The sequence below is a fragment of the Polyodon spathula genome, chromosome 8, assembly GCF_017654505.1.
Source record: "Polyodon spathula isolate WHYD16114869_AA chromosome 8, ASM1765450v1, whole genome shotgun sequence".
Classification (NCBI taxonomy): Eukaryota; Metazoa; Chordata; class Actinopteri; order Acipenseriformes; family Polyodontidae; genus Polyodon; species Polyodon spathula.
The window spans coordinates 16707467-16731146 of NC_054541.1; the positions used below are offsets into that span (position 1 = coordinate 16707467).

Here is a 23680-nt window from a genome sequence, read left to right on the forward strand (position 1 = left end):
CATTAATTCCTATTATCATCTGACTCCCTGACAGAATTTAAGAGCTTAATATGGCGGTCTCCATTGTGCAAATAAATCATCATGAAACAAGGTAACTCTATAGTTGATGCTTCAATTTATAAAGCAGTAATTGCCATGCACACGCACAAGGCTTACGAAGGATAGCTGCTTTTTTCTTCACTGCCCCTCGGCTATATTGCAACTGATGCAGTTTTCCTGAAAACAAAAATTGCCACTGAAAACCAGTATGCACACTCAAACAATATGACTTAATGTAAATTAATGCATTTTTGGACTGAACAAGTTTTATTTCAATTCAAAGCACACGTATTTGAACCACCCAATTCTGGATGCATTTCTACTCAGTTCAGTGAATATACAATACAAACCTTTCTGTATAGAGAATTTTTGTTTTTTTCTCAATGTTGGCTCGCAGCATGCTCTGTGTGCTGCTGCATCAGTAGCTGTGCTGATATCAGCGGAAGCCACACTTTCATGCCATATGTGCAGAAACAGGGAAAGTTGTTTCCCTGAGTAGACAAGGGTTCTACTTTGAGAAATATTTTGCCTTTAGCCAATCAGGAGAGACTGTGAGCTTGAGCCATCCATCCGACTATGCAAGATGATGACTTCTGCAGAAGATGACATGGTTTAGAACTATCCGCTGCAATTATCTGTTGTATCGACATGCACGCTATGTGCCTTTTAGTGTCATTTCAGGTTCTACAGCTCCTCAAAAGTGTCTGGATCCATCGTAACAAAACTGTGATATATTAAGCGCAGCACATTTAAAATACTATGGTCCGCTCCTCTCTCCACATGACTCTGTTCCTGTGCTTGCTTTCCCTGTGGCAGACAGAGTTGCACGGCATTAAACAGCTACCGCTATCAACAGCCTGTCTTCAAGGATTCACTAGAGGTCTGTAATGTCATCAAAATGCACTAATTCTAGATAATACTTAAATTTCATCATCTCCATTGTGTTCTCTGAAATCCTCCCCGCACTTTCCAGACCCTGGGTGCTCACCTAAGCCTTGGATTAGAACACATATCCCGATTACTATTTTTTTTTTTTTTTTTTACGGATTATTTATCCTACAATATATTCTGTGTGCTTCTCTGTTGTGTTTCTGTGTAGAGGAATTATACCATGATCTATTCCAGAAAAAGATTAGTATATTTCATGCAGAAACATTATAAAAGTAGACATCAGCTTGTTAATTTTTTTTTAAATCACTGGCATTGTGGCTCCTACACAATAACAAAGTGACAAATTACACATTTTCATAAAGTAATATTATGACTGTGGTTTATGTATGCCTTTACACGCAAGTGCAAACTCACATTTAACTTAAATAAACAGTAGAAAAGGGGTCATTGTACAAAGAAAAAACACCTCACTGTTTTGGTTTTCGTTTACAGTTCTCATTACAGAAAATACTAGGATCACAACACAGCAAAACATTGATCACTGTGCTTAACATTTACCTTGCAAGCTGGGCCAGTGTTTGGAAAGCGTAAAAGCACGCCTGCATCTGTATCCCGATTCTGAGTCGCTTGCCCAATCTGAAGCAGCACTTTACTTTGTTGATGCTGTTTTTTTATGTTAATCCCTGCTGTCCCACACATCACTTTCCATTTTTTAAATCGGTGCATGACGAAACACGTTGCGATAATTATTTTGTAATATTTATCATCTGTGTCATTTAAGCCGGACACTGACAAGGATTTTTGCCTTCAAGTGAATGTGCTGTAATGGTCGTTTGAATATTATCTGAACTTAAGAAAATAATAATTACTGCATGCCGCTGTTTTCACGTCTCACTGCTAAAGTCTTCTCTCGTTGATCAACCAATGAGCACTGACACAAAGCAAAATGGGCAGAGATGTGATGCATGCCAAAATTAAATCTAATCTGAAAGAAAGCTAGGCCAATCAACATGCAGTGATTATACTGACTTTATTGGTGGCCAATAGCAGCTAACAGACAGAGAAGAAATATTAGGAAACGGAATGCAAGCAGCATGAACTGTGCTGAATGAAAGCATATTTGAGAAATGTTGCACTAATGTGAATGAATGGAAAGCAAATGCGTTGAATGAAAAGCAGACGAAATAAGTCCTGATACCCAGTACCATCATTAAAATAAGACCCGGTAGAGAGTACCGGTAAGTACCGCCAGAATTTCACCCCTGGTAGCATGTATGGCTAACCAGTCCTGGGAGCCAGTGGCCCAGGTTCAATCCCATGAGAGATTCATTCATAAAGTATTTCTTGGCATTTTCATGATCTTATTTTAAAGTGTGATGTTCACACAAAAAGTAAAAAAAAAACAAAGTTAATTATCCAGATGCAAGCTTTTGTTGGCACGGATAAAACTGATTAAAATTCAGAGACGACAATAAGATATTAGGAAAAATTCATCGGGGTTTGGTAGAAACCAGTCGGTAATCCATACTATACAAGAACTCTGTAAGGGCTTGTGCAAAGGTTGTTTCGCTAACGAGAGGAAAGAAACAGTCAGTTTAACAAGAAAAGCTTTCCTGAGGAATGCAGCACTGTTTTTCTACTGTGAACAAAAACGAGTGGATTTTTGCCAAAAGTAGAGCTTAGGAATGAATTTATTTACCTGAATTCCGTGAGTAAATGTCATGTGGATTCCGTTTACAATTTAGCAGCACTGGGCACAGATTCCCACGAAAAAGGAGATGGAATAGTATACATCACAGCGATTCCAATAGAGTTCATATGAGTTACCTACTTCAGATGCTTCAGGTGGGACAGCAGGAGGAAAGCCTTGTGATTCTTGGAAACCTACCATGCTATCAGCTGAGAACTGCTTGATTTCTTTCAAAGTATAACCGCTATACAGACACGCAACTGTCTTGACTTCTCTTCTTAGCACATAAAACGGAAACTGGCACAGTCCCTCTCGTTATCTTTGAAAGAAGATAGCAGTAGCTATTTCTAATAAAAAACCCAGTGGGACTGCAGGTAAGGAGTGGGCAATAGCCAACACCAGTCATACCTTCTTGTCAAAGATAAGAGAAAACACACACATTTATATAAAGGACACACACGCACAGTGACTGAAGCCCACACACGGTACATTTCACTGCCACAGATCGACAGAGACTGGAGCACACAGACAGCATGGACATTTACCATGGGTTTCAGTGGAGTGACTAAACCAAGCAAATTTTCCTTTCTTCTTGTCAAGCAAGTCGGCCAGGGTGATTCCTTTTACAGATAAAATGGGCAGTGTCATACAGTGTCAGACCAGGCACAGACATGGGTAGTATAATACACACACATACACACACACACACACACACACACACACACACACACATTGAGATACAACATTATTTACAGCATTCTATTGATCAATAATTAGATTTTCTCAAGGGAATTGGTACACACAAAAATATGCATAGAACAATATCATATTATATGTAAACTGTAAATCACATATCTATACTATAAACAATGTGACCATCTTCCTTAAACACATATACCAACATGGAATAAAAACAATTGTCAGTTAAATATGAAGAAAATTGGGTCCTATTACCAAATATTTATTGTTAAAACAATGCAAAACAACAAACAAACAAACAAATAAATTGACACAGCAACAACAACAACAACAACAACAATAATAATAAATAATAATAATAATATAATAATAATAATAATAATACATTAGTAACTTGCAGTAATATTGTAAACTCCAGCATTCCTAGCATGCCTGATCCAATTCAATCACCTATGGCAAACTTCATGATCCTATAATAATCACGCTCAATAAAATGTGAACTGCTAACCGATGCAACATTGTGGACTTCATTCAGTGTTTTTTGTTTTCTTCTCATTTATGGCTTGTCAGCACATGACAGTTCCCCTTCGCAATTAATCTAAGTTCTACAAACATTAGTCCTATACAGAGTTAAACTATATTGGGGGACACTATACACATTAATGGTATTAAAAGTATTTCAAAACAATTTTAACACAGCCATAGGTTGTACACACAGGCTTGCTAATTGGTTTGAAAGGGAAATAACATTTATATCCACTAAAGAGGAAAGGTCTATATAACTCACTGGCAGCTACTGAGTTATAATGATCCTCCCCCTCTCTCTCAGTAGATAAATGAGATTTCACAGACAAACCTATTATGAACCCTCTCCTCCTCACTTCTCATTCCCAGCTGTGAGAGCGCTATTATATAGAATATTTATGCAGTATATATAGGGCGCAAGTTTTCCAGTGTACAATTGTGCCAAATAAATACGGTAATAAATCACATACCTTTTAGAGGAATGGATTTGAAATGTCATGCAGTTACTTAATATGTCTCACTGTATTGCTAGTTTCAGATCTGCTGCAGTATATTCATGCTACTTACAAACCGTACAATCATTTCCAAAACGTGATTGTGAATGAACTAGTGAATGTCAATCACAATCCACCAATCAGCACCACAGGAGGGAGTTCATGTCTAACTTGACTACAGCTAACCAGAAGAACCTGTAGTGGTCTAGTCCTGTTCTGCTCTTAAACAGATCAGGTGACCCCCTTTTTAAATTAGACATGTAACATAAAACTATTTGGGGGAATGTAAACCAACTTGTCAACAATGTCTTGTTAGAGTACAGTGAGAGAAAGATATAGTAACCAAACAAACTATATTTATTTTGTACAACAAAACAAGATTGCAGTAACCAAACCCGCATTTACAAAGAAAGAATAACATAAAACCAGACAAAAGTGTGAACACTCGCCGAGAATGAAGTCGTAAGCAATAACAGGGGCTGATGGGACACGTCCATCAGCAGAACTGGGTCTGTTTAATGAGTCTTGCACCTGGCAGGGAGACAGAGTGAACAGTAGGGTCCCTCAGGATCAACATTCATAGCATCACACCCACATACACACACACACACACACACACACACACTGAGGAGAACTGTCTCCACGCATCTCAGGATCCACATTCATAGCATCACACATACACAAACACACACGCACGCACACACACACATACACACACACACACACACACACGCACACACTGAGGAGAACTGTCTCCACACGACTCTGATCTACATGCAAAGCATCACACCCTCACACACACACACACACACACACACACACACACACACACTCTAAGGAGAACTGTCTCCACGCATCTCAGGATCCACATTCATAGCATCACACACACACACACTGAGGAAAACTGTCTCCAGGAGTCTCACAATCCACAATCATAGCATCACATACACACGCTGAGGAGAACTGTCTCCACGCATCTCAGGATCTACATTCATAGCATCACACACAAACACACACACACACACACACACACACACACACACACACACACACACACACACAAACAAACACACACACACACACACACACACACACATACACACTGAGGAGAACTGTCTCCACACGTCTCAGGATCAACACTCATAGCATCACACACACACTGAACTTTCTCCACTTGTATCACTCAAACTTTACTCAATTAAAGATATTGTGTGTGCTTGTACTGTTTGGACTGTTATTATTTTCTCATTTTTGAATTGCAAAAAAAATTAAAAATCGACACTAATGAAAGTAATACTAAGCCTTTTGGGTTGATTCAAAGCAAGGAGAGATGTATTTTATTTCTTGATACGATAAAGCTTTGTCAGCTGGTTTGGGTACACATGTGTTTTTTTATTAGTTTAAATTAGATTTTCTTTGCCAAATTTTACCCACAATAGTGCTGTGCAGAGTGGTGCAGTAATGTGAGCAGACAGAAGAGATAATCTGGTAAAGAACTCAAAATCAATAGAATAGAATAGAATTAGAAATGAAGAGCATTTCTGAACTCAAAGGAAACAATATATAAAGCTACAACATTGATCATACTGACTGAGTGGACGTCCTCTTTGCAGCCATTTTTCACTCAGCTTCAAGAAGCAAAGTTTTCCCACAGGATATAAGGAATCAAATGGAATCTACATTTATATAGTGCCCTTTATACACAAATGATCTCAGAGTATATATCACTTGAGGTCCTTTTCTGAATTCTATAGAAATCAGAGGCTTGATTTATTAAGTTTGTTTTTTCTTTACACCAAAACTGCAATTAGCACCATTTTTTGTGAAAGGCATATAAAAATGTTAATGTTACAAGAGAAATAACACGATTTAATCTGATTTTGGAGTCTATTTTGGTGTAAAGACCTTGATAAATCGGATCAATGTGGCAAATATTTGCCCCTCTCCCCCCTTGTATTGTTTACTTCACTCTAGCTCGGTTGACTCTTATGTAATAATCCTGCCCATCTCTTTGCCTGTCACAAGATAACTGCCTTGAATTTGATTTTCTCAAACTCATTAGGATTTTGAACAGCTGTAACCTATGCATGCATGTACCCTAAGATTACAAGGTCCCTCTATATGTGTGTGCACTGGTTTACTGTGCAATAACACATACATCTACTGTAATTGTGCTATAGTGAGGTATAGCTAATGATATAATTCCACCTTCCTGTCATGCACTTCCATTAATTACACAGGTCTTGTATGTGTTTTCGGAAAGAAACAAGTGTAACAGCTAACAAGTCTTTACATTTTAAAACATACTAGCTGCTACCATATTCCGGTATAGAAAGCTCATGCCTGAAATGACCCAGGAAGTGGCATCCCTTTTCAAGTGGCATCCCTTTTTTGTATGAGGCCTATTGAGAGACCGCAACCTGTGTGAGGTCGGTGATGGTTTCTAGAATTGATAAATAAGATATGTGTTTTTACTTTACCGTTTATTATTAAGCCTACTGAGGTTGGTATTGGTGTGCAGAGAATGGTTTCTTTCTACTTGATAAATGGGCTATCAGAGGTTTCTCAGGGGAGGCTAGGGAGGCAGCGCCTCCCCATTTTTAAAAATATATATATATATATATATATATATATATATATATATATATATATATATATATATATATATATATATATATATATATATATATATAAAATTGACCACAAAATGTATAGTACAATTAATAATACAAGTATAAGTCTCTGTGTTTATCTGTGTTAACAGTATAAAAATAGAGATTACAAGCAATATATCGCCCTCTGCAGGTGCAATTCTAATGGTGACGCTTCCTCCATGGGCTTTGCCTATCTTGGTTTCTTCCCATTGAAATTGCATAAAACACGTGGTGCTTGAAAGCGTTCTCTAACACCCCATTCACACACTGAGTCGTCTCTGGGCCGCCTCAGTTTCCCTTCCCAGTTGAGGTTTTAGGCGGCCTAAGTGTGTTCACATATGTGGCTGAAAAGGAAGCCTAAATTGTGGCGACGTGCTTGTCGGGAATGTAAACAGTGACGTAAACATCGCATTCCTGGAAGTCAACATAAGAGATTGAGCTGGGAAATTTGCAGATGTAAATATGGCAATCTTATTTTTGCAACACTGTTGGCACTGTACTTATTGAACAGGGTATGATAAAGGCGTGTGTTGACAGTGCAGTCGGTTACTGTGGAAAGAAGCGATCGTGTTGGATCATGCGTAAATGCAGCAAACAAGGACGTGTACATTACATTAGTCACAATACCGATTATTATATTAATGGGGACTGAATATGCAACGTCATATGCATTATTTATCAATATTGAGATTTACAATCTTAGCTTAGCTACACACACACACACACCCATTGCTATTTAACAGACTGGAGATCGCCGTAGGTTACATAAAATCCAAGATCAGTAGTGGGTTTATTTCTGGCCTGCTGCTCAGTATTTCCGAGAGTATTCGGACAAACTTGCAAGTTTTCACCAGAGATAATACGGGCATAAAGGAGATAGCTGCTTCTGCATCCAGCGCACAAAGAATATCACAGACATTTGCAGAGCTTTTTGAGATGTTATAGTAATAAAATAATGACTTGGATCGCATTATTGAGGAGTATAATACAGCGAATAAGGGGTGGGGCTTGGCTGGAGTTGCAGGACTGTCCTTTTGCGATTCAAGCACTGAATAAATGGACCACTAAGGGTTCATTTCTGCATCGTCCCAGGTGCTACCCCTTAAAACCGACATTGTTTTGATCTACTACGCTCTACCTAGTAGGGGAGTGGATTGAGGTACGTCACCGCACTGACTCGTTAAGGCTGGCTCAGGGCCTGCGTTGGGTTCACACATGCAGATAGGGCCGCCTTTTCATTTTTCAAGCGTTCACACATGAGATAAGGCAGCCCTGGGCCGGCCTAAACCGCAAGTGTGAACGGGGTGTAACTGGATTAAGCGCAGTAATTTTTTTAGTACAGGATGACAGCGCCACCGACCCTGTATTGCACATGTGCGAGAGAGCAAGGATTGAGAACAGTGAGAGAGAGAGCGTGAGAGTGAGTGAGAGATACAGACAAAGTGAGCTAGATGCAATTGGAATTTTTAACTTGACAATTTTATTTATCGCAGTTATAACAATTAGGAAATATTAATGTATTTGGAGGAAGCCTTAGTAATTAGGGAGGTAGGAGAGGAGCTCCCTATTTTTTTATTATTATTATTCAAATTGTCTGCTTTTTTAATTTTGAGTCAGAGCGCTGATCCACTCGCGCTCCTGCCTCCCCTGCCACAGACCTCACCAGCCGGCACTGTGGGCTACCCATGTTTATTATTTGCTTACGGTAAATACCAATACTAAATAATAGCCTACCAACTGTCAGCAATCTTGTGTTTAAAATAATCGGATATACAATTAGATTTTAGACCACCGATTACTGTAAATAGAATAATCCGTAGTGCATAAACTGGACAAATTGGCGAATTTAGCTATGATACAATGTTGCATACACTGACCGCAAAGTGGTGGCAGACAGACGTGCGGAGACAAAGACTAATGAATAGAAAATATTTCATAGACGGAAACATCTATGCTAGTTTCAATAGGATAGCCTATTATTTGTGACTTCTAGATCATGAAGCCATGGTATGGCAACTGCCATAGCCTATACTTTGCCATACCTAAATCGCCCCTAATATGTTTGAAAACCTGGTAGTAGCCTACAATTTAGAAAGAAGTTTTACCCTAACAATTTAATTTTTTTTACCGATACTTCATCATGACGGCGTGCTGCGTTTGCTGACTTCATTATTATTTCGGTATGTTGATTTTGACATAAATGTGGGCTGGTGGACCCATGCATCCTGGGCCAATTTTTGGTACCAGTCTGTCCCTGCACTCTAAGCTGCTGCTGCTGCTGAAATTAATAAATGTAATTATACTTTGTTGATCTACCCTATGATTAAATAAAATCAGAACATTATCTACACATTTTGGGGCACTGTTTGACCTGATCACAGCTTTGTTATGATGTGGTGTAGACTCCACAAGACACTGGAAGGTGTTCATTTATTCAGTCATTAATATTTCAGACATGATAAGCCTCTCTGCCTTTCCCCTCTGTCCGTCACTAAGACCCAGTTCACACCACTGTGGTGGCCCAGGGCTGCCTCATATTTAGGTCTGCAGACCCGTTCATATGTGACTGAAAAGCAGGCCTAAAATGTGGTGAATTTATTTATTTATTTATTTTAATTGGATAGCCTGCACTCAGAATAGAGGAGCTACCGGGATATACACTAATCCTTGATTTGTAGCATATGTTTCTTATTAATATTTTTTTTTTCAATGTAGCACAGGCAGCACAGCAGCAATTTTATATATATATATATATATATATATATATATATATATATATATATATATATATATATATATATATATATATATATATATATATATATATATATATATATAGCTTACCCCCACCCACAATCACATTATTCTCTCCAGAACAAGGAGGTATTTAGAACACAGGAAACAGCAACTTGCTAGTGTTGACAGGTCTAAATACTTATTTTTGTAATGGATACTTCACTCAGATTGCAAATGACTAACAGGTTGTACATACAAGTACTGACATTCACAAGACAAGCTTACAACTGACCACCTAATATGACTGCTCTCTCCTAAAGAAAAACGTGCCATTAAATAATAATTAATTAATTATTCATTCAATAACCGGTTTCACCTAGAATCACTTTATACAAAAATAAACTATTATTTAAAATTATTCAATTTACAATAAACAGTCATACAATTTACATGACACGTTTCTTCTCAGTTGTACGTATTTGCTTAACCGCATGCTTATCATCTTTGTTTACAAACATTATTGTTAAACTATTCATCAGCATTACCCCCCCCCCCCCCCCCCCCCCCCCCCCCCTTGGATGATTACTGATTACTGAACATATGGCTATAACAAAACCCTTGTTCCACATGTAGCTAAGGCAACTTCAGTAAGGGAAGCGCCCTAATCTAAATATACAGCAATACACTGTCATATATCAAATAGACTTTGCTCAACAACATGCATGATACATAATAAACTACTGCTCTATTGCCAGTAGAATAACAGGCACTGAAATATTACAGTGAAAATACAATTTTTTACACTTTCAAATTCTAAGCAAGTTACAAGCTTATCAGTGCCATTAATCCATTTTTGTTTTTGTTAGTTCAGCTCAAGTCTTCGTCATCCGGATGACTATTGTAAAATACAACTGCAGCATTCTCCAGCCAGATTGTCGTGAGACACTGGCGTTGAGAACAGAAAAGAATTCCAAGTTTGCTGTTGTTTATGTTTCATTTCATTCAATTTATGTTTTGGCGCTTCTCATGTGTTCTACAATGATCTGCCTTCGAATGTAATCTACAGACTTGTTGCATGAAGTACAAAACAGCACATTACCATCAACGTGAAATTCGTCCTTGCCAAACTCGTTGATCTGATCTTTAGGGGTGATTGTTATTATTTTCGGCATCTTTGAACAGCTCTAGATACTGACTGAAGTAAACTGAACTTGAATACCAGAAGCAGTTTTATTAGACAGGTATGTTTATGTAAATGTAAAGCAAAGTTGCCTGTGTTAATGTTTATATATGTGTGTTGATTTGGTTATTATCAAACAAATAAAAAAGCCTTACATGTTTTTTGCCCCACCCCAAATGTAAAACAAAAAAATCTCCCGACATCATAGAAAACCTGAGTTTTTCTGTGTTATCATAGAAAATCAAATTGGTAATGTGATACGGAAAAGGCGGCCCTAAGTCTGTTTGCATTCACATATGACAAAAGGTGGCCCTGGGCCACCTTAAATCACAAGTGTGAACGGGGTCTAACTGAGGCCACAGCTCTCTCTCTTAGCAACCACTGTCAATCGCTTTGCCGTTGTTGACACACTGCTCACTGGAGTCTTGGAGAAGCCTGTCCTTGTTACTGTGGCACTGAATCGAAGTGCACCCACTGGCATAGCTCTTTTGAATGCTGTTAGATCTCACTGGATACCCCAGCTGAATAAAACTGATCTTGAAACCATTTACATGTAACGCTAATAGGGCTACTAAAACAAAAAAAACCTCCCAGAATACGTAGTTATTAATGGAATCCACAATCACAATTGAAATGCCAGCATGGTAATGCAGGTGCTGTAGAGATGCATAATTACTTTTACTGATGCAGGCAACTGTACTGTATAAAGACTAGACTATTCCCTTGAGCTCAGTGGAAATGAGGTGGAAATACTGAATATAGCTCCCCATATGGCATCAGAAACACACATGGGCAGCATTTTACCTCATTCTCAGTAGTTATTTTATAATTGTATCATTCAGATAACTCTTCTATGACACGACATATTATTTATAGTTTCAGTGTACAATCTGTGCAATGCAGGTGTATGCTTGTTGTTTGTATTTGTCTGCTTTTTGCAGATCTTCCCATACTCTGTGACAGTGTTCAATAATAGAACATTTTTTGTTGAAAAAACTACCATTAAATTCTAGAATTGAGGAATTGGAGAACCTATCATATCGGATCCTGTAAGATAGGATTCCCGCTATGAACCGATGAACCTCTGGCCTGTGTCATTTACACAGGCTGCTACCAAATGTACAGTATGGATGGAAACTTATCGATGTACATTTTAGTATGGGTTTAAAACAGTAAATTCAGCTCTTAGCAAGACAAAATTGCAGATAAAAATAAGTGTGTTTAGGAATTCATTTTCACTGTTTACATGCTGTCACTTCACGTAAAACAAACAGTGCATGTGTGAGTGTGGTATGTGGTACGCGCAGGTATTACTATCAATGTGCAGACAAAATTTGAGAAAATGTCCCTACAAAGATAATAACTCCTGAAAAAACAATGTTGTGGGGACGACCCTACTTTGTAAAACATGTTTTTAAGAACCAAATATGGCTTCAAAAAATAAAAAAGTGCCAAAATATTCTGTTTGTTATTGACTTTCACTGGAGTTAGACAAAGCAAATACAAGCATAATGAGAGTCAATGAGCAGTCCTCACAAATATAGGAATGCAAACATTTATTTAATATCATGTAATCAAAGAAAATACAATTTTACAGCATTACCTGAAGCTATAATAGTAAGCCACATTTCTTACGTTACATGTTTCAGTTTTTGTCAGTTTGTCATTAAGTATATGGAAAACTACAAAGCGGTATGCAATTCTATATGTAACATGCAGCCATGCTGCCAGCATGGGTGACGTCAGACCAGAAACAGGAACCAAAACACTTGCTGGGGTTGAAACTGAGACACTACGGCGCTCAGTATATTTATTAACACAAAACAAAACAAACAGTTGAACAAAACACACAACACTGAAAATAAAGGGCGCGTTGGCCAAAGAAACAGACAGACAACAGACGTGGACGAGCCCAACAAACAAGTACCGTGCTGGCACTTCCAGCGAGTCATAGCAATTGTTTCTATTTATAATTCTCTCCTAACTCCACCTGTTATCCACTAACGAACACACAACCCCAAGTGAGTGCTTTGTGCATCTATATATACAGTTAACTAATCTGTGTTCTCCCGTGCTCACATATCAATACCCACTTAAATATGCACGTGGCGTGAGTTGTGCCATCCTCGTGTCTAAATACAAATTACACTTTATAACACTCGTGCTCATAACCCATATTTATATCCTGTGTATTTTATACATAAACACCAACATTAACACACTACATACAACATAAAACACTTATAAACATAAAGGTGCGGGACACTCCACCACATAACGTAACATTATTCAGCAGGTTTCATTTGACTTTATGAAGCAACATTAGTTCATTCTATAGGGCGACACAAAACCTTTGGCCATAGCTGCCAGGCTAGATAATGAGGCAGTGGCAGCTTTGTAAAATTACAATGACAATAAGGTTCATTTAACTTATGCTTACGATCAAACTTATCAAATTATAGAATACATTATGTACCAAATATGAAGCCAATATCTAAAAAGTATTTATCATGCCAAGATGTGGCAGTCCGTCGTTCTGTGTCAAACGGAAGGGTACCATTTGATTCTTCCTGAGTAGCTACCATAGCAATGACAAAGTGAAGTCAACATTTAAAATGTTTTCTGAGATGTGAGCAGGTGAAGAGGCACTCATGGTGTCGGACTTACAGAAATGTACAAGCTCTCTTCACAGGGATGGTAACGAGTCATGTAGAGACACATAGAGTATCTGCTCTACTTCTCAAAACCACGAAGTGGCACATGTGAGTCCTAGTTACAACACAGTAAAGACAGTAAAATTTCTCAGAGTACGAGGCTAAACTAGTAGTGTGAGTGCAAGCAATGGACCGGTGCAGTAACTCTGCTCTGTTCTGTACTGGGAACATGACAATAACATACTGATATGATTGCTATTCCTCACCCCCCCATATTCACCAGACTTGACACACTAACAATATAGCGTAGTACTTTAACACAATCAATTTTTGATTGAGTTCACCAATGGTAATCCAGAAGACCAAAGCCAACAGTAGAGTGGAAAGAATAAAAAATGTCAATGTGCAACGTCACTCTATCTTTAAAACATGCCCTTAGTTATTCTTCCAATCAGCCTGACAGACTCACACTGGAATACCAATGCATTAATCTCCTCTATTTCCTCAGTCCTATATAAATGCACCACAGCCCCACTCTCCCCTCAAGGGGCTGTCATCCATCCCTAGTGATGATGAAAAGGAGCCAGCTAACCCTACAGTTAATTGCTGGATGAGAAACAAATGCCATTCACCCACAGTGAGGTATGTGGCAGCCATTTAAGCAAGCAAATGATCAATACTTATATCTTTCTTTGTCTCTCTGAGATCTCTCGTTCATGGATGATGATGTACCTTAGAACTTTCGTACTACATTGATCCTACAATCACAAAGTACAAGTGCTGTTGCATTGTCACAATCAATGTCCACTTTGCTCCCATAGCGTGAACAGCCACCTTGAAATGTTTAACAGTACCTGCTAACAGCTGTTTTTATTATTAGTTTTTAAAATATCAGTATAATTGGAATGCAGCCCTTTGCCCGTGGCTAATTAATGACTTCATATTCTACAGGCTGCAGTGACCTTGCTGCCTCTCTGTTCTTTATTCTGCCGCTCACTCAATTATATCATGATGCATCACCATTCAAGACAAACTCGGAGTGGATGCAACACAACTAACTTTTCAAAAAAGAAAACTTCAAAAGCGCTTGCCACATGGAGTGTACTTTGAGATACAACCGTCTGTCTTGCTGGTAAAAAAAAAAATTGACTTAGCAGTTTGATTTTATCCACTTGGCTGCTATTGCCTTGTCCTCGTTTATTGCTTAATTATATGAGATTTGCTGGTGCCTGTACTGGTCCAAGTACATTGGACAAAGTTGCTAAAGTTCCCCCAATTCATTTTATGTTGCTACAGGACAAAATGGCAGAGATGGTCCTGCAATTGTTTCCTCCCCACGATTTACCAGACCTGACACCACACATTGTATTTTAATAAGAGGATTGGTTGTCCAGTGGTTAAAGTGGCTTGTTACTAGGAGCTTCCTGGTTCAGTTCCAGCAACTCACTCACTGTGCATGAAACTTAACCTCCTTAGGGTGAGACATACAACCAAGGTCTTGTAAGTTACTCTGCAGCAGAAGTTGTGATGCATAGTTCACCCCTAAGTCTCTGTAAGTATCTTTGTAGAAAAGTGTCTGCTATATAATAAAACACTGAAAACAAATAAAACAACCTGCCTGTACTATGTTTTGATTTGGATATTTTATTTACTGTTCTCTGGTATTTTTGTTACCAACTTTGGTGGTTTACAGTGTTTATTAAAACTAGGGACGATAATCCATGAGACTAAAGCATCAGGACTTCCCAGTGTCAACTAGCCAGCATCTCTCTCTGAGAGACTGACAGGGCCAGGAAACCAAATGCACAGTCGAGGGTTGGGCTCAAACCTCAGACTCTTCAGAACTGTACAATAGAGCCCAGCTACAGTATCAGGCCAGAGCTGTTACAGACCTGGTACAGTATATTTCCTGCATGAATTACCTCATTTTTTAGTTTTCTTTTTTTTACAGTGTGCTTAGAAAGTGTGCATGATTTATAAAAGCTACTGAACAATGAAGGAATTGATAAAAATAATTGAAATGTTGTGACACTATTTCCAAGTCAAGACAGTTTTAACCTTAATTTACATGGGGACGGGGCTGGTTTAACTCAGAAACAATAACCGTAGCAATATGAATGCAGATACTTTGCTTGAATTTGTTTTAGTTCTCAATATGTGTTTATATTACAGTATTTGCTATGTATTGTGCAGTGCAACAGAGATGGATAATGTATAGTGGAACAAGTAATGCTGTGGAGAAGAGCAGCTACAGGGAATAACACAGGTAGAAAATCTGTACTAATCAATTCATACATTCAAACAAACCTGAGTGAACCACTGTTTAATAATTTATGGTTTCAAACCTGAGTGACCCTCTGTTTAGGAACACGCCAACAATGCAAATCCCCACAGCCTGCCCAGCCCCTTAATAAAAATCTGTTTAGTATTACAATGAGAGACAGCCATGGTGAATCACGCTCTAGAACAAACAAAAAAAAACCTTTTTATATTTGTGTTCCCTTACCCTCTAATACATCCATTAACAATTTAAATAATATCCCTTATCCTCAATATACTGTATCCATTGAATTAATTTAAACAATATCTGGTACTACACTAGGTTAAAGAAATCCCTGTTTGCAAGCCATGCTTTGAGACTGTCTTGCACTTCCTGAGTTATTTCACCTGGAAGGTGAAAATGTCCTAACCCCTTTATTGGCTTCTTGCCTGTCAATAACCAGGTAACATGCTAATTAAAGATACTGCTAGTGTGAAATAACCTAGGAGTTAAGGACGTAACAGCAACAGTCTACCCTTTTTCACTCCCCTTCCCTTCCATATGCTGCTCACATCTACCCTCACAACACCGCAGCTGGCTCCTTTAATAAATCATTACACTGTGATATTTATGGCAATGCCCTGACCTCTACAAAATGCTTACTCTCGTCACACATCATAGCAACTCACCACTGTGGCCGAAACAGGAACCTGGGCGAGGAGCTACAACAGGAGCTTCAACAACAATGTTTTGTTTTTGCACAGCCTGTTTCTTTGGTCTTTGCTCATGCAACAAGGTGGCCCCCAAGGCCCGCGGCCGCTCGACTCCGACTCCCCTGGCGCTGCTGTTTCCGAGTCGGTGGTGCGCTGTGATGCGTTTGTGGGGGCGGGGCACCAGGTGCCACAACCATCATACTCCACAGAGCCACTGTTGCAGCAGCTTCCAGCTCAGAAGAAGCGACAGATGTGAAACAACATGCACAAAACTGCAGACTGCAGACATTGCAGAGGTAAGGAGGTTGTTTTCAGTTAAAAGGGTGTGTTGAGAATGCTGCCAAATGTGTCTCTACGGACTTCGACTGGTAAACTACAAGGTCAGCATGCTTAATTAAGAAGTGTTCAGAATTCCCGACAGAATAGACATACTGTATATATTCCAGACTGACACAATGCAATACCTTCACTGTTTTGCAACATTTGTAAACTGTTTGCACTTTTACACAGACTTGGTGGTAAAGGCTTTGTCAATATGGCCCTGAAAGTTTCTAATTTATTAAATCTTGCTTGACTGCTACTCAGTGTTTGGGAGTAAGGCATTACATGTAATACATTACTGTAATCTGATTATGTTTTTTCAGTAACTTTTAATTACATTTAAAAAAAGGCTAATGCTTAACATGGAAAACAAATATCTCTTTAAAATGTAAACTGTGCCAGAGAATTAAATATTTGTAACCACAACTGTAACTAGTTAATTGTTTTTCAAAGTAATAAGTTACTGTAACTAGTTACAACTTTGTTTAAGTAACTTTACTATAACTGTAATGGATTGCTTTTTAAAGCTAATTTGCCCAACTGTACTTTTACTGGTGAAAATAGGAATGCACTGGGCTTAGCAATTTTGCTGTTACACAGGAGTTGTTAATTCCAGTTTTCCTTTTAATAACCACTGCACAACCACCTGGACCTCCTGTTACATTATTTCACCAGCAGGGGTCAGCAGTATGTGTAACAGCAGAGTGTTACACAACCCTCGATGCTTGGGTCAAAGCTAGGACACACACACATCCAAGTGTTCTTTATTGCTTAAATAATTAAAATGTTGAAAAAGGTGTACAGTTATACAGCACCTGCAAACCCAAACTAATAAAAAATCAGCTTTTCAGAAAACTATACAGGAATACTGTCCAGAGGCTGGATCTCACAGTATGACGTGAAACAAGAAGAGAGTTTCTGTAACTAGTAATGCTCTATTTACTCCTAGATTGCAATACTTCTAGTAACTTGTGCTAAACAGAGTCCTTTTCAAGGTTCTTCATAATTAGAATTGCAGATCTCTCTAGATCTATGTAAGAATGCAAGTGTGACATTTAGACAGACAGAGTGCTTCCTTATACACACCCCGGGATTATGATACACGCAATAGCCTGAGCTAAATATGGTCTTTCATCAGAACCGGAAAAGCAGTTCTCTAGATCTATGCAAAACTAGAGAATCTGACATACTGCACAGTGTGTACATCCATTATACCGTTCAGTAACAAACTCAACAGTAGATAATACAATAGGTGCATGCCATTTTTTAGACAGAGGAGAATATATCCATAAGAAGGTTTGAGGCTCATGTAGACAAATGTTTTGAGAAAACAGGCTTTTCAATGTCTATGACGTATAAGACATTTTTCTGTATGGTATAAGTCTTCTGGTCAACTTCGAGTAACAGAACTGCTCAGCTGCCATTTGAGGTCCTTGCTGTTGCCAGAGTGCTTCAGAAAATGTAATCTTACACCATAACAGAAAGGGTTAACATGTTAACTATACAATTAGCCTCTAATGAACAACACTGGAATAACTAGACTAACTGACAACGAACTGAAGCAACACTGATTGTATACAACGACTAAATGCTGCCACAGAACATTGGTGCAGGGATAATATAAGCAAAATCCTTCCCCAACCGTGCAGCCTATTCCTGCACACCATCATTAGTACTTGCTTATGTATTTCAGGTTTTTTTCTACACTTCTTTCAACAAAGATAAAAATAAATAATACACCGACCTGAGCTAAAAACAAAAACAAAACACAGTCTCTATTTCAAAGTGGAAGGGTTTTTGCCGAACATGGCAATCATGCGTTAGCAAATGCTCATATTCATATAACTATTTATAGACCGTGGGTGGGAGGGTGGCTTAGCCATTTTAAAGGCAAATACACACTTACAGGCCAATCCAACAAATCATTCAAAGTTAATGAGAATCACAAGCTTTTACAGAAACAATCAAACATCCACCTATGAAAGAAAACGTATATAAAACTGTATCTCAAAGTTTTATATGTTAAATAATGATTATAAGTTAATATATAATGGCAGTGAGATCACAGTTTGAAACACTATTTTCAAAAAATGCAAGTGGATCAGTTTGGGGTCATTTACAAAGCATTTTACTCCAAACTGCCATTAGAAACTTGTTTAATTAGTTAAAGTTACAGAACTAGAAACGAACAATGTAAGTAGAATAAGTTGTTTATTTTGAATTTGCAATATTTCTCCTTTAAGATAAAAAGGTGCTAATGGCACATTGGGTTAAAGGACTTAGTGAATTTCCCCCAGGGTGAGTTAGCCCTTTGTTTCTAGATCTCTCTGCAGTGGCTGATGGTGTTTATCAGATGCATCACAGAGACCACACTGTTTGATGTTTGGAAACTTGCCTATTTTTGGCATGACTCTGATTCCCCTCCTGTAGTTTCACACTTCTTAGAAAGATGAGGTTGGTTTTGTATCTGGATACAACAGCATTCTACAGACATTAAACCAGCTACAACTACAGGGTTACCCAGGTTTACATAGGGTTCTCAGCTTCCCCTTTCCCCTATAGACATTACAGACATATAACTGGAAGTGCATGCATCTTCTGTAAAGTAAATATTGATTTCATGAAAGATATTACCAATAAATAAACTGGTAATTTGTATCATTGACCAGGTTATACTCACGGTTGCGTGGCTTCTCCTCGCCCAGCCCCTCTTCCTCGTTCTCGGGGTCAATGTCCTCTGCCTGGGTGATCCAGTCCAGGTACCCCTTCAGATCCTCCTCCAGCTGCTGCTTCTCTCTCAGCTTCTGGAAGTCTCCGCGCGCCTTGGCCTTCTCTCGCTCCTTCGAGAACTCGCTGACGGAACACACAGGGGCAGCTCAGCCATGGCTTACAGTGCAGACAGACACCACAGCAGCACCCACACTTACATTACAGTCACTGTAGCTAACAAGATAATTCTACTAATCTTACTCATTTTGGATCTCTATTAGCTACATAGGTCTCAAATGTGCAGTTTGTTTTTAAAGAAAAATGCATTTTTATTTTAAAACAGACAGCTGGTACTACACTACGTTCTCCAGGAAGCCTGTTACTGCCTTACCTCCTTGGTTCTTTCACTTCAACAGTGTCTTGAGGGTCAAAGCATGTTACAGGCTGAAAACATGTCAGTCAATAGGGGAAGCAGTTGATTGATTATTGATAGGAAAGAAGCCAGTGAAGGGGTTCGGACAATTTCAGACCCAGGAAGTGCAAGTCTAAAAGCTAAAACAGGTTTCTTTCAAAATGGCACATTTGACACTTATACAATGAATGGATGTGCATGGTAGAGACAATGTATAGAACTATTATGTTAGCTACAATTACTTTAAATGTAGGGTGTTGTAAGATATTAGTTGATATCCATTCCATAAGAGGTCACAGGATCTACTGGGAGTAAGTGAAAACACTGTGTAACAAATATATATATATTTTTTTGTTCCTGGGTAGTAAGTGTTATTTCCTAATTGCTTATGTCTCAAAAGTATAGAAAATGGCTATTATTCCCCACAAACATTGCTTTTGTGACCAGGACAGTGATATTTCAAAATATCACTATTTCCAATGGGAAAACGGGCAAATGTGTGTCTTTTCGTTCAAATAAAGTCAGAAAAAAACAACATATGAATCCAAATTAACATGTATTTATACTAAAGTAATACAAAAATGACTACAAAAGATTTAGAAGTGAGTAGTTTTTCGAGATTTACGATTATACTGTATTTACAGTATAATCGTAAATCTCGAAAAACTACTCACTTCTAAATCTTTTGTAGTCATAAATTCATAATCGTAAATCTCGAAAAACTACTCACTTCTAAATCTTTTGTAGTCATTTTTGTATTACTTTAGTGTTACAATTGTGTTACATAGTGAAATCATCACCTTATAGTTTTAATAATGTTTAAAATATGAAAAATTAAACTGTAAAGCTTATTTTAGTTTCTGATACAAACTATATGCCATCTGACACAAAGACATTTCAAAGGTCTGTATCACATTCATAACAGAGTCTACTATATATTATGAAATGATAGCATCACTTTTTCTCCGGCAGCTCTTAGTGTGGCGCCGGCATGTCTGTTTTTATTTCCAGATTCCGGTGGTGAGGCCTTAAGTAGGTTGCTAAGAATTATGGACCTGCTTAATTTGATTTTGAGAGTTCAGGGGTCTAGCTAGTGTTAACATGTGTGGATCTTATATATGCCAGCTGGGTAACAGGCAAATAACCAATATTAAAGTCTGCTTGAATGAATAGATAATACTACCTCAATGAATCCTGTCTCAAGAGTTGTTGGACTGTACTGTATATACATTCCCAAACAATAACCCAAGGATGACTAACCCATAGTTTCAATTCTGTAATTCATATTATATTCTGTAATTATGTATATGGGAATACACAATATTTTCTGTTAAACATTCATAGACCTGTTACTTAATAAAGTTGATCACAGGAATTTTGCAATGGAAATCTGCAGCTTTCCCATGCTTTGCCAGGGATTTCATGTCCCACGATTTGCCATGTTTTTGAATATATTTTACCACACAGTACATCCCTGGGCTATATAATGCTTACCTCTGCTTTATCATGCCTTATCACGCTATGCTTTTATAAGGGGTGTATTGGGGTATACTGGTGTAGAAGTTTGAGGATTCAGACAAACTGACTTACATTAAATTTCACACAATTTAATAAATGCCATATTGGAAATAATAATAATAATAATAATAATAATAATAATAATAATAATAATAATAATAATAATAATAATAATAACTTCACACCTCTAACATGTATGAAGTACAAGTAATCAATTTTGTATGTAACATAGATGTAAACATATATTATCTATTATTATTATTATAATATATAATTAATATTATTATTATTATTATTATTATTATTATTATTTTAATGTTACCTATAGTATTGGAGGTGAGACTGCCATCTGCCCTTGTATGAAAACTAGTCTAGAAATGACTATACAGTGTTGCTATAATGATGAAATTGTAATTGTTGTTCTTGCATGAACATGCATATTTGAATACAGCTTGCATTAGTACTGTATATACTTAGTGCATATTAACACTAAGATCATGCGAGAAGTGGACTGGAAGTTTATCTGCATTTTTGTATGTATTTCCATATTTAAAATATGTTTGTATAGTAATACTTATGCTGATACTAATAATAGCTGAATATTTATTTCATTGAAATGGAACGAATGTTCTTACAAATTGGTTTATACATTCCCTAGCCATTATGGAACCAATACGTTTGAAACATCTTTATAAATTGCATTTTCATTGAAGAGACAGGAGGGAAAAAAGTAAAATAAAATAAAAATAAAGTCGCTGCTTACCCACTCAGCACACCAAGAACCAAGTTAAGAACAAAAAATGAGCCTATGATGATAAGTGTAATAAAATAGATCCAGGGCCACTCATTTCCTATGGCGTCATTGACCTGGAAAGATGGAGGGATAATTAGTAGGTATCCCCCAGCGCCTCAGCTCAGCAAGACTCCATGGTGAAAAACTGCCTCTCATCAAGGATGCCTCTTGCACAGGCTGGCTCTGAGCACAGGCATGGTGTTGTCAGAAGCAGCCTTACTGGTTGGGTGGAGAGGAATGGATTTTGAGATCTAACCAGTTTACAACACAGATGGACAGGGAAGGTCCAGCAAAAAATGGGACCAAGTTTCATCCTAAGTTTTGTTTGTGTGTTTATGCATGGATGAAACAATGTTAATTTAATACAAATAATTTTTACAGAAATGGGGCCAAACAGCACAATTGTCTGCATACTTGTAAGTTGTGCTCCACTGCAAAATCTTTTCCCTCCCTCCAAATTATTTTTAGGTTATATCTCTCTTACCCCCTCCTCCCCACCGACACAGAGTCTTGCTCTCTGGGCACTGGTGTTGATCAGCACAAGCAATCTTACCCGCTCAACACCCCCAGAACCAGATTTAGAACGAAAAAGGATCCGAAGATAACCAGACTGACAAAATAGACCCAAGGGAGCTCATAACCCATAGCGTCCTGCATCTGGAAAGATGGAAGGAAGATTGAAAGAGAGAGAGAGAGAGACAGTAAGAGATCCGAGGAGGAAGTGTCAGGTCAGGCTAAAAGAAGCAAGCTGCTTTCAATGGACGTGATGTCTGAAGCACATAGTCCTTATCCTCTGTAAAAGGTTTAATGGAAGCTGATTTAATTAATGAAAATGGATTTTTAACAACACTCTAACAATATGTTTTGAAAGCAGCTGTACAATATGTAGTTCACAAATCCCACTATCCACTGAGAATCTTGCAAAGTTTTTTTTCCTACTCTGCAAAATGTTAATAGTGCTGCTTTCAATTCCAGGCCATCTCATTGTGCTCTCTTCTCAGCTATGCTCAATGCAACAAACAAGCTGTCCTCTTCAATGTTAAGTCTCCTTTTATGTTCTCTCATACTATCATTTTCACATGCTTGATCACCCATGAAAAGAATCATTTTGTCATGTTCTTTAGGCTCAAGTGTTAGTGTGTTCTCCCTTTCAGCTACGACATGTTTCTGTTAAGGTAATGTTATGCAAGCTTTATTGAGCAGCTCAAAGGCACGGCCTTCACAATTTAATGTATTGTTCCTTTAGAAATGTAAAAATAGGCCTTTTAATGTCTGCAAAGAAGCAGGCACATTAAAATGATTGCGGGGTCCATTGCATCACCTCAGGGATACTGTAAGTGAGGCCTGTGCAACCACAGCTCTATTTAATACATGCTACAAACTGTATGTTTA

The 23680-nt window shown here is 38.0% G+C and overlaps 1 protein-coding gene across 1 annotated transcript in view; it reads right to left on the reverse strand.

Annotated features, from left to right (window-relative positions):
• LOC121319532 (voltage-dependent L-type calcium channel subunit alpha-1C-like) overlaps positions 1-23680 on the reverse strand; it is a 326930-nt gene that overhangs the window by 82181 nt on the left and 221069 nt on the right. Inside the window, exons 8-9 of the mRNA XM_041257053.1 lie at positions 22842-22945; positions 19537-19709 (exon numbers count right to left, since the gene is read on the reverse strand). Of these exons, the coding sequence (XP_041112987.1) occupies positions 19537-19709; positions 22842-22945 (277 nt within the window). The remainder of the gene's footprint in view (positions 1-19536; positions 19710-22841; positions 22946-23680) is intronic.